General features: G+C 51.9%; 1 protein-coding gene across 1 annotated transcript; it reads left to right on the forward strand.

The window, feature by feature from the left end:
- The first annotated feature begins 3,067 nt into the window (after positions 1 to 3,067).
- Positions 3,068 to 16,542, forward strand: PMP22 (peripheral myelin protein 22). The gene is made up of 5 exons (XM_072352262.1): positions 3,068 to 3,175; positions 3,897 to 3,997; positions 4,942 to 5,032; positions 11,665 to 11,805; positions 14,976 to 16,542. The coding sequence occupies exons 2-5, from the start codon at positions 3,920 to 3,922 to the stop codon at positions 15,140 to 15,142; spliced, it is 477 nt and encodes a 158-aa protein (XP_072208363.1). The 5' UTR covers positions 3,068 to 3,175; positions 3,897 to 3,919; the 3' UTR covers positions 15,143 to 16,542.
- The last annotated feature ends 224 nt before the right edge of the window (positions 16,543 to 16,766 follow it).

Genomic DNA, 16,766 nt, shown 5'->3' on the forward strand with positions numbered 1-16,766 from the left:
TAAAACCAAGAGAGCATTGCTTCATGCAAGCCAAGTTTTGTGCCCTTCCCAGACCCAGGGAACAGCCAAGGCTATCAAGAGCTGTTCAGACAGGAGGTTTGGGGACTTCTGCTGCCTAGGAAAATGAGACTTGGTGAATGGCCTGAGATTAATTAGGGTGGGAAGAAAGCTTGCCAAAAGTGGTTAGTAGTGTATTGCACAACAAATGCAGAAATGCTCTAGGGAGAGAATTCCCAAAACAGCTTCAGCATTATGATAAAACAACTCATCACTATTGTGGGAGGAGGGGGGGGAGGGCGAAAAGGAGCTAAACTGTTAAAGATTTGGGAAGTGGAGGAGCACAGGGATGGCTGTGCTGGCTCAAACCAAAGTCCAAAAGTCCCAGATTCAGCCTCTGCCAGAGCCAACAGAAGCACAGAAGCATCCCATGATACTTTCCCAGTCCTCTTTCCCAGCTTCCAGCCACCCATGTGTCAAGGACTTCCTGAGCTGCCAGTGCTGTCCTTGAATCTAATAGCCCCCAATGGACTTGATTCATGTGATCTCATTCCAGCCATTCCTTGAGCTCGTGCAGCCTCTCAGCATCTGGCAGTCCCCAGCAGGGAACTTCAGGGCACAGAACATCACTCAAAGCGTTGGCAGCCAATGCTATGGGCATCCTGGAAAAAGGGAACAGCATTCCCAGCACTGTTGGGGACAACAGTGCACAACTCAATAACATGGGCAAAAAGGTGGCTTGGTTTAGAACTCTATTGGAACTAGAAGAGGTTTGAGTCCCTTCCAGCACAAGCCATTCTATGATATCCTCTGCAGGCTCCACAGGAGCTCAAGAGGGCTAGCTCCTTTTACATGTTGTCAGCATGCAACAGACAAGCACGTATCACAACTTCTAAAAGTGTCTGAGTATGTTCTGGCACACAGGCATGTCCCAGCTGGGGAGCACGGATGTGTTTCTTTCTTTTGGAGCCAGCGAGTGAATTTTGGTTTCATTGAGGCCAATGGGAATTTCTCCAGTGCCTCTATCAGTGATGACAACTGGATTGGAGCTGAAGAAAAGAGCTGGATGAAATTGATTTGGGGGCACAAATGCAGAGTTGGCAGGACTGAACTATTTTACAAATTCCTTGGTGGAAAACAAACGTCAGGAAGAGTAAGGAAACGTCTGCAAGATGTATTATATCTCTTCTTTTAGAAGATTGCTAAATGTAAATGCGTCTTCCCTCACATTTTTTCTTGCTTGAAATGGCTTTGTTAGAGAAAGCAAAAACCACCATTTCTTGGCCCTCTCCTTGCCTGTGTGTGTCTGTGTCAGCATGCATCTGCGCCTACTGCTCTCCTTATTCACCTAGCTGCACAGCTGCTTGACAGCAGGATCCCTTTCTTCATCCCAGGGCTCACTGAGGGCAGTGCAGGTTTCTGCCCTTTCCCCTTTGCCTTTCAAATCCTCCATTGCTCGTGGTCTTAATCATCAGGGCAGGGAGCAGGAAGCCACTCCCTGAAATTGTGATGACGGAGCAAAGTCCTGCGATTGGAGACCTCCATCCACGAGAAGACATTCAGAGAAAGCCTGCCCTATTTGTGTAGCTGGAAAGCATTCACTCCCATCCACCTGGCTTGAGGCAGTGAATGAGGTGTACATATATGCTGGGCTGATGGCAGAGCCTGTGTTGTGTGGTCCTGGTGATGCTATGGATGCATCCTGCCCAGCCTCGCAGCCCCTTGCTTGCATCTGAACCCCCTCCTTTCTAACTTCACATTACCTTACTCTAGAAACAAGCATCCTAACAGTTTAAAATGACCCCATAGAAAATATGCTGATTTTCTAAATGGCTTCCCAGAGCCCTGTTCCATTTGGACGATGCACCTTTCCGAGAGCATGAGGGAGTGCTGGACTAATAGGCACTTCTCTTTGGACTCCCTCCACAGATTCTAATCTGTAACTCACAGTCAAAACAGGCTTCATTTCCCTCAAGTGGCTCCTTTCATTGAACCATAGAACTGTTGAGTTGCAAGGGACCACTAAAGGCCACCTAGTCCAACTCCCTGCACTGAACAGGGACACCCAGAGCTCCAGCAGGTGCTCAGAGCCTGGTCCAGCCAGAGCTGAGTTTTAGCTATTTCTCACATGCTCAGAAAGCTGCAGGCACAGGAGTGGAGCTCTCAGACTAAACTCCCTCTGCACAGCTGTGGGCTGGCACTGCTGGAGCACAGCTCAGTGGCATCGTGCAGGTTGTGATAACGCAGGGGCTGGAGCACGGTGTGAAGCCTGGGGCCACTGATCCATCTCCACTGTGCACCTCCCCAAAGTGCTCCAAACTCGCTCTTGCTGATGCATGGGCTGGGACCCCTCACACACAGCATGGCCAAAGCCTGTGCTGCAGGGAACACGCCTGCTTGCCAGCAGGAAGGAGCCAAGCACGCTTCTCTCCCTCTTTATCCCAAGATTTACAGTTTTGGCAGCTGGATGCCAAACTCATCTGCCTCTGAAACGAGGCAGGACCAGTCTGGAGCTGATGTGTGCGGAGAGGAGAGGTGATGGGGAGGCTGGTGGCAGTGCTTAGGGCTCCCTCTGGGTCTGTGCAGGGTGGGGATCTGCTGAGTGAAGAATGAGTGATGGCTGCTGCACCTGAGTGAAGCACCCATTCCTCCCCGAGGTCCTACACTCTCCTGTGATCAGTACCCCAGGAGGAGGCTTTCAGGGGCCAAGGCTTCCCAGCCAGACAGCCAGAAGCAACGGCCATCAGAGCATCAAGTCACAAAGGTGTCACTTTGCCAAACACAGTCCCGCTGTACAAACCAGAGATGAAATTCCCCTCGACTCCGGCACAACCAGCTTCCAGCAAACCCCAAATCCCATCCCACGTATCCCTGTGCCCCCACTGGGGTGACACAGCAGAGTCCTACTCCAGCCACTCTCTAAGCGAAGTCCCGCGGGACGCCGGCTGGGGTGCGTGTCTCGGGGGTGCGCACAGCGACGGGCGGCAGCCAGTAAGAAGGGGCCACGGACCGACTGCTGGGAGCTGCCGCCGCACTTATAGGAGGAGCGGCCGCAGGACCCTCCCTGTCCCGCAGACGCAAGCTGGGCGGTGGCCCCCGTTAAAGGGGAAACTTGACAGCGCCGCGCCCGCTCCGCTCCGCGCTGCCCGCTCCGTTCCGCCGCTCCCGGCTCCGCGACGTGAGTAGGGCCACGGCCCGGGACGGGGACACGGGGGGACCTCGGGGCATTGAGGGTACCTGGGGTAGATGGGTCGGGGCAGACCAGCCCCGAGGGAAAGGGTCCGAGGTAGCTCTGCGGGGAGATGGACGCGTCCCCATCCCGGGGATCCGCGGGAGAGATGGGCGAGGGAATGCTTCCGCGGAGGAGCGTGACTGGAGGGGGCTTCCCGGTGGTCTCATGTGGAGGTGGGCTGGGACCTCTCCACCCGACGGAGAGGGGCCGGGAGAGAGCCCTCCTGGCGGGCACGGAGGGGTGATGGAGCGGGGAAGCACCCCCACCCATCTGGGGGAGAGCAATCGGAGCCCCCCCAGCGGAGAGGGGCTGGGGGAGACCCCCAGCGCTCCTTAGGGGAAGGGGGCAATGGATGCCCTCGGTGAGAGGGCTGGTGGGAGCTCCGGGGGTTTTTGTGGGAGGTGAAGTCGGGGAACCATTCTCGAGGAGAGAAGGGCTGAAAGACCCCGGTGCACCGGAGCTCGGGTGCCCGCCCCACCGCAGGGCTCGGGAGAAGCCCCGGAGCTGTGCCCCAGCATCCCCGCCCCGGGCTGGGGCTCCCGGCGGGACGGGCGGGCTGTGCCGCCGGCGGAGCGCCTCCTGCTGCCCTCGGGGCTGAGATCCTCACATACACACACACACACACAGACGTCCGCACGCTCAGCAGCATCTCCCTCTCCTCGTCCAGTTGTGTCCGAGACCACCGCCAGGATGCTGCTTTTGCTGCTGGGGATCATCGTGCTGCACATCACCGTGCTGGTGCTCCTCTTCGTCTCCACCATCGTCAGCGTAAGTACGGCACCGAGGCATCGGGAAGGATGGAAGCTGCTCGTTTTATTTGTGGTTCCTTTTCCAGCCCGACTTTCTGCAGGAAAAGTTTGATTCCTGATGCCCGCCTTGCTAGCAGTGGGATTTTGAGTGTTTTGAGCTGAAAACTCTTCCTCTTGTTCTCCCCTGGGTGGGAGCTGGGTGCGGCCGGGGGGAGCTCAGTGCGTCCACGCTGTGTTTGAGCTCATATCACCCAAACCACATCCATGTGGGCGAAACCGTGCTGCTAACGGGCTCAGCCTGTGGGACCAGTACAGCCAGTCAGAGCACAACGGAGCAGAGTGGGGCTGGTTGGGTACTGCATCCTCAGCACCAGCAGTTTTGCTCTCCAGATGTTCTCTGTTGGGGCTGTGAGATAGAGACAGCATCTCCTACTCAAGATATCCGAGCTGTGTGCTTAGCAAACAGTAATGAGGGCTGGGAGCTGCGTGGGTCTCCCAGTGTTTTTCTCAGCCCGGAGCCCAGTCAGGTTAGAAAGAGGTTTGCCTTGATTTTAGAACACAGCGGTTTTGTGGAGCTGCAGTTTTGCTTCCCGGCATCCTTTCCTTTTTAAATCCTTTTTTTTTTTTTTTTTTGGTAGTAGCAGCAATGGAAGAATTTACCAAAACCTTCCGAGTCATTAAGAATCACGTGGCAGCATTCAAATTGCCCGGCCAGGCAGCGGGATGCAGCGGGGAGGGGAGCACGCGTCCCCCACGGGACCTGGCCCACGTTTAAAGGGAATAAAGAGCTTCTGTTATGTGTTTTTTTTTGTTTTTATCCTGCTATTGAAGCCAAAGCAGCAAAAAGCAAATATGAGGATTTGCTCTGCAAACCTCTCTCTCTAAAGAAAAGCCCGTGGTTGGGAGCGCAGGGTGGTGGCTGGGCTGCGTGGCTCCTGCTCACGGGGCTGGGTCTCTTTGCAGCATTGGCTTGTGAACGGTGGGCAGACGGCGGACCTGTGGCAGAACTGCACCTCTGGTGCTGTCTTCCAGTGCCTGACATCATCCACGAATGGTGAGTGCCTTCCTGGCTGTCGCTGCTGCCAATGCCCTCTGGGCTCGTGAAATTGAGGGGGATTGGCCTTTGCAGGTGGTTTGTGGGCACATCTGGGCTCAGCTGGCATGGAGGCTGATGCAAGATGGGAGGTTTTTCCATGCAAGCTGCTTTCTGAGCTTAGAGGGAGTGGAGCTCAGGCTGTGATGTGGAGCTCCCAGGCACCTGGGAGTCGTCATAACTCCAAATCTGTGTGCAGGGATACAGAGCAGTCCGTGCTTCCCAGGAGACAGAGCTGGTGTCAGTGGTGTTTGTTTTCAGTTAGCCTGCTTTCATTTTCCCTGTGAATAGTTTCTTCAGTGAAACCATTACAGCAATCCATGGACCATACTGGTGTCATTGGGAGCACAGTCCCACTGCCACTACCCTGTGCCCAAAGGGTGCTCCCGGTGTAGGAGTCAACCAATGCACTGTGGCCCTTGTGTGGGCATACAAAAGGGTCTGGCAGTGATGGGAGATGGTTGGGGCTTTGGAGGCTCATGGTTGACCCCCATCTGCAGCCTGCTGCTACCCATGGGTGGGGGCTGATGCTCTGACAAGGAGGAATGCATCGTAGGGCTCTGCTGACGCCTGCTGGTGTCAGGGCCAGCAGGGAGAGCTGGAGCCAGGCCCAGGCTGGGAGCAATCCTGCTGGATCCTGCTGGCTCCCACTGGAGCTCCAGCCTTCCTCAGCATTTGGCTGCCCCGCCGCTGGGCACACGTGCTCAAAAACTGCTGAATTTCTGCTTGAAAAAGGTAGAGATTTATACCCCAATTCAGAAACACCTCCCCAAATATTCTGCTGTAGCAACCTCCATTGCTTGCTCTGGGTGTTTGTGGGATCACATGTATGGGGGGATGGCGATGCTGAGAGGGGTTTCTCCAAAATGGGGCTGGGATGGAGTTCCCCATCTCTGAATGTCGTGAGTGAGGGAAGGCTGCGTTGCATGCCCCCCAGGGACCTTCTGGGTCCTTGCCAGTGATCTCTTATCATTAAAGCTCTAATCGTTAAAGGGGCTGTAGGCAAGACGAGCCAGAGGCTTGGAGCGCTGGCGTTTGGTTGACAAGTTGCCATCATGGGCTGCTCTTTACGTGGAGCTGTGCCGTGCTCAGGCCTCCATTTAAAGCTCTCCGCCCCAGCTCTTGGTTACGCCGCACTCCTCGCGCTCTCTTTGCGAGGGATCTGCTTACTTTCAAAAATATAAACTACCCTATAGCAGCCACCACAGCCCGCTCTGCTCTCAGCCTCTCAAAGCACAAGCTGTGCTCGTTGCAGGCTGCAGAAAGCCCCAAGAATTGATGCCTGTGCCGGTGCCAAGGACGGAGATCAACGGTTAACGCTGCGTGCCAAAGGAACCCTTGCTCAGGGCTTTGGCAGAGCTCGCTCTGTGTGTGGAGGCAGCTGTTTTTCCTCCGGCCAGCAGAGCGGCCGCTGCCGTGCGGTATTTCTGCCGCTGTTTGCTGGGGAAGGAGCGGTCCGAGCACAGCACTAATAGGTTTGATGAGGCGGAGCTGGGCTGGCGCTCAACACAGATGGGGACTTTCTTTTGGGAGGGAGGGAGGGGGGGATCATTGCGCTGAGTCCCCACCTCCCAAATTCCTCCTCTGAGCACAAACTGGTGGGAATAAGGAGGTGGGAATGGGGGTGGGGGCTGCTGCCCACTGCTCTGCTCCAGCACCGCCTGCATGTTGCTGTTGCATCCATTTTGTTAGATAATGACTTCTTATTTTTTTTTTCCACGAGGCCAAGAACTATGGAAAAAATGTTGCAATCTTTGCTTCGTTTGCTCTGTCAGACATTCCTGGAAAAGACTTATCTCAGGAATTCAGCTCTGAATCCCAGAATTGTGCTGCACTCCAACCCTTGGCTGCTCCATTCCAATGCAGCACGGGACCAAGCGGCTTGAGTGCTCTTTAAAACAGATCCCACCCCCAATTTGCACCGACAATATCCGTCCCTCCTTCCCTCCCTCCCCCCAAAGTGGCCTTTTCTTTCTATATCTGAAAGTTGTTTTGTTTTAAGGTGGGTGAGATTTGTCCTACTGTTCTCTACTACTCTTTCTCTGCTTTTGGGAATGTCACATGCAGAGAAGCGATGGGGAACAGCAGGGACTCCCTTCTATAACATCATGGGATGTTTCTCCTGTTGTCTCCTCCCAGTTTCTCGTGTTGCTGCTCTGTGGTTTTGTCCAAAGCAGGCTGGTGGTTTGGGGCTTTTTCAATGAGAAAAGAAAACCCAAAACATTGGGAGAGGCTCAGCCTGCCAATCCACGTGATGAGAGCCCGTGGTGCACTCCTGCATCTGCTGATGTGACAGCTGCAAGCAAAGCACGTGTGAGTTACCCAGAGCAGAGATTTCCCATCAATGGGAAGCTCTTTCAGCAACGTATTGATTTCTGCCATAGCTGTGTTGCCCATGATACGAAACGGATTTCCTCGGCTTAAAACCAGGCTTCTGTTTTGCCTCACAAAGCACATCTGGTACAGAGGAGTTTAGGGAGCAATGCTGATTTCCCTGCTCTTGGCTGCATGAGGTCTCTTGGCCTTCCCAAGAAGAGAAGCAACAGAAAGATGGCATTGTAGGAGGAAAACAGGGCTGTAAAACCAGAGCCCGCTGCAGCATGCAGTGATGGATGGCCCTTAACCCAACAGCTTTGGGACTTGAGACCCCTGGATGTCCACGCTGTTCATGTTGGGTTTGCCCATCCCTGTTCCTGGGGCATGGACTTCAACTCAGTGGCACACAAAAACCCTGGAGGTCCTAAATTGATGCATTCACCACCTCCAATTGCTCTGAAGCACAAGTCGGGAGGTCAGAGTCATCTGAAGGGGCTTGGAGCTAGTGTGGATGTCATGCACCTGATGGAAGGTGGATGCAATGATGCCAGATGATTGCTGCTGCCTTGCCAGCACTGGGTTTTGCCTCCAAGATGTGAGCTTCAATGGCCTGATGAGATGGCTCTGGTTGGTCTTGGGGCTAAGCAATGGAGATACAGTGACAAAGAGACAATGGCTGTTTGAATGGGACAGTTCTGGAGAGCTGCAGAGACTTGGAGACTTCTTGGATGGAGCTTTAAGCCAAAAGGAAGGGTGATCAAGAGGAAAAGAAGATGAGAGTGGAGTGCTTTGGGTGTTTCATCTCCTTCTGATGGAATGGCAAAAGAGGACTGGAAAGAGTTGTGAGGCAATTGCAGTGCTGAGCTCTTCCTGCAGCCTCAGTGCTTCCCACCTGTTCATCTGCAGATACCTTGGGAAAGCTATAAAGTCCCTGTTTTTGGGGACAGTTTCCAGGAATACCTCAACCCATCACACCACGGTTCTTTCCAGTGAGCAGATGCAGGAGGACAGGAAAGAAGAGGCTGTTGGGCGCATACCCTGCTTCTCCCAGCTGGAGCAGTTTGCAGCATGGCTGGGGAGGTTTGGATTTGTGCTGGCGGGACTGGACTGAAAGGAGTTGCCATTCCTTGGAGCTCAAAACCATTGCAAACTCCAGCACTTGTGATGTGTCCTGTCCTCCTCCTAGGCAAGGATGTGGGGTCAGTTCATGTTCTTGATCAGACCTGGAAATCTGAGGGTCTGCTTTGGACAACACAGCATTTGCTGCCAGCCCTCAGCTGCCACCTTTGTGCTGGTGGATACTCATGTTGTTCCTGACCCTGCTGATCTTCAGCTCCCAGCACTGAAGGAGCAGGTTTGCCTCACACATGTGATTATTCATTTTAGTTTTGGAGCTATTATACTCTACAGTGACCTCCTTAATGGTTGTTTCCTTCCCCAGAAGTGGCTGCATTTCAAGGGTGTGACACGTGCAGCTTGTAAGAGGCAAGACAAGCTGCAGGTCTCAGCACACAGATGTTTTTAATGCACAGCACTAAGTTTAGTTGTGCCTTGCATCAAGTGCATGAGCTGATTGCTCAGATTAATATTCTTCCATGTGCACTTTATTCTTTCTCCTTGGCCAGGTACCAGTACGACTGCATGTCTCTGACATTTGACTCTGGCCAGTCAACATCTGTCCTTTATGGCCCTCTGCTCTCAGCTACGGGCACCTTTCTGTCCATCCCATCCTGTCTCATCCCATTAATCCTGCACCATCACTGGGTATAAAACACTGGGAGGGAGGTGTGGGTGAGCTGCTGTTCTGCTGGGGGTTTCAGCTGCAATTTCTGTTCTCCCAGCTTTCTTTCTTTCATCTTTCCCTTTAGGATAGACAAATGCATTCTTCAGCATCTTGGGGTGAAGTCTTTTCCCTGCTGTTAGGCTGTCAGTGGCGATGTGAGCACATGGGGGCTTGCAGAGCTTAGGGAAATTTTAGACTTTCCTTTTTAAAAGCTTCTTGTGTGTAATTCCTGACTGTCTGAAGGGCTGTAGGGCTGCCCACGATGTGCTCTCAGGAAGCGCTGAGCAAGGCGTTATCTGTCCTTTCCACTCTGCTCCCTTTTCTTCCTCCTCCTGAAGAGCAAAGATATAAACACGGAGCTGAACAGACGCAGGAGAAAAATGGAACAAGGAACAAGCGGGTGGTGCCTGGGGAAACCACAAATAGCAGCCTGGAAGTGCCCAGTGCTGACAGCTCCTTGCACTGTCTGTGGCAGCCAGAGCTCCAGGGAACCTGCCCCATTTTAATCCAACAGGTGGGACACAGTGCTGATAGCGAAGGTGTTGAAAGTATTTGGGGGTGAGGAGGCAGCGCTGCTAGCTGCAGTTATAGCAGTGCTTTCTAAGGAATTGAAGGCAATTAGCTGTACTAATACAGCTGATGTCTGTGGGCTTGGACTCACTGCTCGCACCTGTAGCTATGAGAAATGAGCTGGACATCCTGGCATGGCTTTCTATGACGAAGGGGTTTTGCAAAGCCCATAGAATCATTTGCATTCAGAACCAAAAATGAAGCCTGGGGAGGTGGATGTAATTAAAAGGGTAGCTCAGCTTTCTGTCTAGACAGCCTCTGCCTAAAATAACCTGCCGTTGGACATCCACCTCCGAGCAGACAAGGCTCCTCTGCAAGCCTGGTCCCGTGGCCTTTGAAATGACAGAAGGACCTGCATGGGAGCTTTTCATCTGGAGCATGGCAATAGGATGGCAGTCAGCAGCTGGCCGCCCTCTAACTCTCTGCCCCAGTATGAGCACTGAGTTAGGACTGGATGTGGACATCCCCTCTGGTGCCCATGGAAACATGAGGCAGGAGCTTTCTCGACAAGCCAGCATGAAATGGATAAAATACAGGATGTTTGTTGTGCATGTCCATGTGAAAACTCCACTGGCATTTCCTGAATTGATAGTTCTATCCTAATGAATTGCAGCAACTGCTGCATGTGGAACAAGTAAAATGCAGCAGCTCTTCAGCCAGGCACGTTGATGCCATGGAGTAAAATGACATGGGGAGCATGGGAAGGAGGGAAGGAATAAGGCTGTCTGCAGTGAACAGGGGCCGTGCTGGGTGGTTTCTGTCTGCTTTCGTGAGCAGGGACTGCATTTGTTCTATTGTACGAACAGCAGGAGGCCAAACGCAGAGACAAGAGGTAGGATTTATGGGCTGAAGTCAAACAAGACAGACATTACTAAATTGCACAGGATGTTCCCTGCGGGCATGGATTTGCTATTCTCTGGTGGAGCCTGCTGGAAGGGCTCAGGCGTGTGTCGTCATCGCCGTCCTGGCTGCTGGCAGGGACATGGTGGGGGAGCGTGCTCACCTCTGCTCTGCACACTACCTTATTTGCTGCACTGAATGTTGAAGGTTGCTGTGCCAAAGTGTAGCTGTTTTTGGAAGTCTTGCTGTGTTCCAGCCACCTTTTTGGAGAAATGCTCCTTGCTGCAGAATGCTGTCCCAAGCAGAGTGAAGCCTGGGCAGTGTAGCAGGTGGGAGTCAAACTGTGGGAGGAGCATGGGTCAGATCTTCCTGCTGAATTCATTGGTGTCATATTGTTAAAGACCAGTCAAGATGTGCAGGAACACCAACAATTTCTGGTATGAGTTCAAAGTTTGTAAAGAAAGGCAGTGATGCTTGTTAGCACAGTCCCATCTGGGTGGTGAATGGCACTGCCTCTTTCTGTCTGACTGTGGCAGTTCATGGGGTAGAGAGGCATCTTGCTTATTTATTTATATATATTTTTACACGGGGAGTTACACACCCACGAGGCCTGGAAATAGCTGGGCAGTGACTCACACAGGGGCTGGTTCAACTGGTCGGCTCTGGGACAGAGCTGCACTTGGCAGCTGTTGCTGGCTCCTTCCAGCAGGTTTGCCACACAAGGGCAGGGAGGTTTGCACTTGCTCTGTTTACTCTGCTTTTGAGCGTGGCTGGCTCGCTGTCACCCACCTTGCTGCACGTGGCTTTGGTGTTCCTAGTGCAGCTGAAATGTACTTCTACCATAAGTGCATTTCAGTGTTCTCCAAGAAGAGCATGGCCCTGTCTCTTCTTTTTCCAGCACACTGGTTCATGCACATGTTGTCCAGAATCCCCAGGCAATGTCACACTCAATGTGGTCATGCAGAAGCATCACTGGGACCAAGGAGCCACATGGGGTGGCAGGGCTGTGACACAGAAATGATGCCACAGTTGAGGCTTGCTGTCGCTGATGCCCACACTGATACCTCTGTCTGTTTTTCCCCAGAATGGTTGCAGTCTGTCCAAGCAATGATGATCCTCTCCGTCATCTTCAGCGTCTTGTCTCTCTTCCTGTTCTTCTGTCAGCTCTTCACGCTCACCAAGGGTGGACGGTTTTACCTTACCGGGATCTTCCAAATCCTTGCTGGTAAGTGAGAGCTGATCGTGGAGATGTATTGGGGATGGGATTTCAAGCAGAAGAGAGGGAAAGCGAGTGCTTTCTTGGGTACAGAAGCAGGAGGGCAGCTGAGCTGTCTCCTTGAAGTGAAGAGGGTATGCATAATGTGGACCCATAGAGCTCTTTTATCTCTACACTGGTGTCCATATGCCAGGACATGCTGTGCTTCCCCAGAGGGCTGCTGCCCCAGCCAGAGAGATGCCAGGGGGCAAGAGAGGAGCACCCAGGGTTCCATGGCTTGGGGTGAGCACTGCCAGTGCCAGCATTGGGTTTCCCCTTCGCTGGGCTGGGCAAATTGCAAACTTACTACATCTGTGTGTGTTTGAGGATGTAGTGATGATCCTGTTTTGGCCAAAGAAGACCCAAGGATTATTTATAAACTTGCCATAAGGGGCTGGTGCTTTCCTCCTCAGCGAGGAGCTGCTCGAGCATGCAGGGTGAGCCAGCTGCCTTTGAACTGTCAGCTGCTATTTTTAACTCTTTAAGAAGTCAGTGCTGGAAACGAGCCACAGTTCGTGTACTACGTTGTAGTTCTCCAAATTTAGATGCTGCAAAAGCACTGGCTCTGTTTGTGTTTCCACGTATGAAACCAATGAAGGGGATTTTCAAGTGTTGAGGCTAGAAGAGTAAATTGCTCAAGGAGGTTCTGGCTAACGTACGAGCCTAACAGCCAGCTGTGTCATGAGGAGACTCGCTGTCTAGGAGAGCTTTAGAGGTACATCTGAAAACCACTGTATGTATTTTCTGCTACTAAACCAGGGAAAAATTCACCCACTGAACTTCAGATGGAGCATCCTCTAAGTGAGTGGCCACTGCAATTCAGGAGTGGTTTAGAGTTGGCCTCTTCTAGCAAACACGACATGAATTCTATTATAAGAGTTTCTGCTTGGCCATAAAGCAAAGGATGAGCTCATATCAGTTCATCTCTGGGAAGACAGATGTGATGAAATATATTACAGCCATGGAGACAAGGAGAGGAAATGGGCATTAATAAAGCAATTATCTGCCTGGGAACTTGTCTGACAGATCTGGGAGCAGAAGCCTGCTCTCTCCTAAGTGACTGCTGGTGCATCCTCATTGGCAGAGGAGAAACTGGGAGTGTACCCTCCTGTCTGTGCTGTGCTTGGTGTCCTAGGGGGAAGCAGCATCAGGATGCAGACCTGCTACCTCCTTCCTTGGGTCAAATCCTTCTCCAGCCCAGTGCAGAAGTCAGGAAAAGTCAGAGCTGATCTCCACACGGCTTTCCCGTGGCCTGGAGAACAGTAAGCAGAGGTTTAGATGGACCACACAGAGGTGGGAACTGGTGTCCGTTCTTGCTGTGATGCTGAATTTGAGGTCTGTAGGCTGTGCCCCCCTTACAGGAAGTTTCACTTAGTGGTACAGACAGAGCTGGGCAAGGAGCTGAGCTTGGTGTGGTCTCACAGTTTGCTGGAAAAACTCAGAGGACTTCCATCCTACTTCTGGAGCCTTCCAGGAGGCTGCAGCCTCATCCCAGGAGTTGCAGCTTGGCAAAGCCAAGGGTCTGGCCAGCAGCACTGCTTGGTTTCAACCAGTGTGTGATGAGGATGGGACTGCAGGGTGCTGTCAGGTGGCAAAGCCAAGCCAGCAGTGCCCTAAGAGCAGGAGCAGAGGGCAAGGATTGGTGGCTGCTCCAACTGAGCAGAGCTAGATAGGTAGGGGCAAGAAAAGATGCACAAGGTCAGCTGGGTGTATTGGACATAGCAGGATGCATCCCCAGCACAGTTTGTACACACTGCTTGGATCCATGTGAAGTCTGGCTGGGTTTTCCCTGCTGGGATTTCAGCCATAAAAGACACCAAAAGGCCATGGACAGCTCTCCCACTCTTGCTGCTTCTGTCTAGTGGATCCATCATGGTGTACTCATCCACAGCAACTTACAACAGTGGAAATCCAGGCTTTGGCCCAGCTTCTCCATCCCTCCCCCAGCCCCAGCATCACTTGGACAGCCAGCTGGGCTGTCACCATACAAGAACAAGCTTCAGGGATTGTTTGCCCTCCTGATGTGCCAAGGCAAGACTGGAGTGTGTTCTTAAAGTCAGGCTCCAAAGTGGTGCTGCATTTACCATTCATCAGTGCAACAGCTGAATGCAGCTGGCTTTCACTTCCTCAGCACATTCACCAGGCCAAACTCAGTGCAGATGCTGCAGATATGCAATTGTAGCCATCACCTTCACATTTGCTGAATTCCTCCTGCAGACAATTGTCACTGTTTGTTCTGCAGTCTGTAGGTGACCGGCGTGCCTGCATGCCTGCTCTCAGTCCCACCAGTATTTGCAGACAATTGTTTTGTTCTCTTTACATGGGCTGGACAGTGGGAGTTTGCTCTCGTGCTCAGAGAATGGAAAGTGCCCCAGTGGCGCGTTAAATGAAACGTATTCCCACTTGTGCATTTTCCCAGAACAAAGGAGCAGTGTCAAGTGGAATTACTGCTCAAATATCACTGTGGTTCGATGTAGGTGGTCCCGAGATCTGTGCAGGGGATGTGGTGCTGACAACAGCCCAGCGACTGTATAATAGAACTGCTTGGATGGACTGAAAGAGCTTGTTTTCAGGGAGAAATAGTGGTGGCTTTGTGTCTGCACTGGGCAGTCCTCAGTGCTGATGAGTTGTTTTTGCAACAAAGCTAAAACACTGCCCACTGAGGCTGATAGACTGTGGCTGGCTTGGGGGTATGGAGGACAGGGGCAGACTTTGTGTTACAGGTTGGATCTGCAGGGTGGGAAGAGAGGAGCAGGTTCTGCTTATTCAGAGCTATGGCAGAGACTTGGTGGCCCCCAGATGCACTTGCATAGCATGTGCTAACCCAAAATAATAGCATGGCTTGTGTCTGCAGCAGCTCTGGTTGGATGGCTTAGGCTACAGTTAGGGTTTTCAATGGAACACTCAAAGTGGCCGCGTTAGTCTGGAGCAGCAGCCCAAGGGGTGGGTTAACCCAGGGGATACTCACACCTTGCTTGTGCCATGGGCATCTCATCATCAAAACATCTCAGTTTGCAAGCACGCAATAGAAAAAGCCATTTTCCATGCTGGTATTTGGCATTATCCTCTCTAGCACGTCCAGCTGTGGGTTCCCATCTGGGAGCTGCCGCTCACCCCATTCCCTCTGTGTTTCCCTGCAGGGCTCTGCGTGATGAGTGGTGCAGCCATCTTCACAGTGAGGCACACGGACTGGCACGAACCCTCGGAAAACATCTCCTATGGCTTTGCCTATATCCTGGCGTGGGTGGCCTTCCCCCTGGCCCTCGCCAGTGGCATCATCTATGTCATCCTACGGAAGCGCGAGTGATACCATGGGGAGCGCAGAGCAGCTGGGGGCACTGATGACATGCATGGAGGAGATGGAGGCGGGGGAAAATAGACGAGAAAACGGAAAATTAACCAAAAAAAATATAAAAAAAATTAAAAAAAAAAGGAATAAACCCTCCCACCAAAAACAAACAAACAAACCAAACCCAACCAACCCCAAAAGGAAACACTCAAAGGGTTACTTGTTAATTGAAGATGTATATAGTATCTATGGTTTAAAAAACCTATTTATAACACTTTTTACATATATGTACATAGTATTGTTTGCTTTTGTTGACCATACGCTATGTTTTAAAGCCTAAAGAAAGTGCCTAAGGAATTATAACTCCTAACGGTGTAACAAGAGCGCGGTGATTTCTCTCTCATGCAGAACCCTCTTTGATCTGAACTCTCCTCCCCCATCCCAGCCTCACTCAAGCCCCGGGACCCCCAGCTCTGGCTGCTCTTACACTGGCATAGAGCAGTGCTTCTTCACTGGAGTTTCACCTGCTGGTGTCAGCTGGAGGCTTGGTCCCCGCTCCTCCTGCCTGCTGTGATTTGACAGCTGGGGTGCCAGGGCTGGCGGAGGCACTTCCAAAAGGTTTGAAGGGTTTCGGAGCAAGGGACTGCCGAAAGTGCCTAAATGACTTACTGCCCAAGTCCCACTGCCTTGCCACCACACCCACTGAGATTTTGGGCTTCTAAATCACTTAGGTTAAATGCAATCAAGCAGGGGTTGTGCTCCATCCCTTGTGTGTGCTGGGTGCACCCCAAGCTTGGGTGTACTCCCATCACGAAATGCGCGTTTTCTTTGCGTGGAGGTAGAGTGCCGATGAGCAGGAAGCAAACCCAGTATATCTATGAAATCAAATGCCAGATATATGAAATGGTGCTATCTATTTACCATTCCTTATACTGCTAGCAATTTAACCTTATTCACTGGAAATTCAGCTAACAATCTTGAGGTAAACAACAAAGCTAGAAATGAGAAATAATTCTGTGTAATATAAATGAGCTTATAACTGCTTTTGTACTTAGACGACTTACTATTGTTTTTAATAAAGCATTTATAACCAAAGTTCCTTTCCCCCCCCCCCTCCCCCCCCGTGGTCAAGAGGAACAGAAGCAGCTCTGGCTGGAGCCCTGCTGGCCCAATGCTGGAGTGCAATGTCTGTCCTCTTGTCTGTGTGTCAGAGATGTGTCTGGCAATGAATGGGCACCTGCTCAGACCCCAGGCTGCCTCCTGAGGACTCCAGACACTGCTGTCGTTGTTTTGTGTTTCATTTGGGTTTTTCTTTCTTTTTTTTTTTTCTTTTCTTTTTTTCTTTTTTTTTGCTTTGCTTTTCTGATTTTATACCGACCGTGTGGACTAAGAAGCAATGAAATAAAAGTCAGAATAACTCCGTTGCTTCTGGTTTTGGACATTTTTGTGAGTTAAAGCCAAGCTGTGCTCCTCCAGCTTCCACGGCTATCCCATCAGTGATGCCATGTAGCAGATTTTGGGCTCGATCCTTCTGAGATGGGCCATGAGCTCACTGGGCTGCCTGGCACGCAGACATGCTGTGCTGGGGGAGTAATGATTCAGTGGCACTGGAGGGGAGACCATGGCCTGAGGTCAACACTGT

This window comes from Excalfactoria chinensis, chromosome 17 (genome assembly GCF_039878825.1).
Source record: "Excalfactoria chinensis isolate bCotChi1 chromosome 17, bCotChi1.hap2, whole genome shotgun sequence".
NCBI classification, from domain to species: Eukaryota; Metazoa; Chordata; class Aves; order Galliformes; family Phasianidae; genus Excalfactoria; species Excalfactoria chinensis.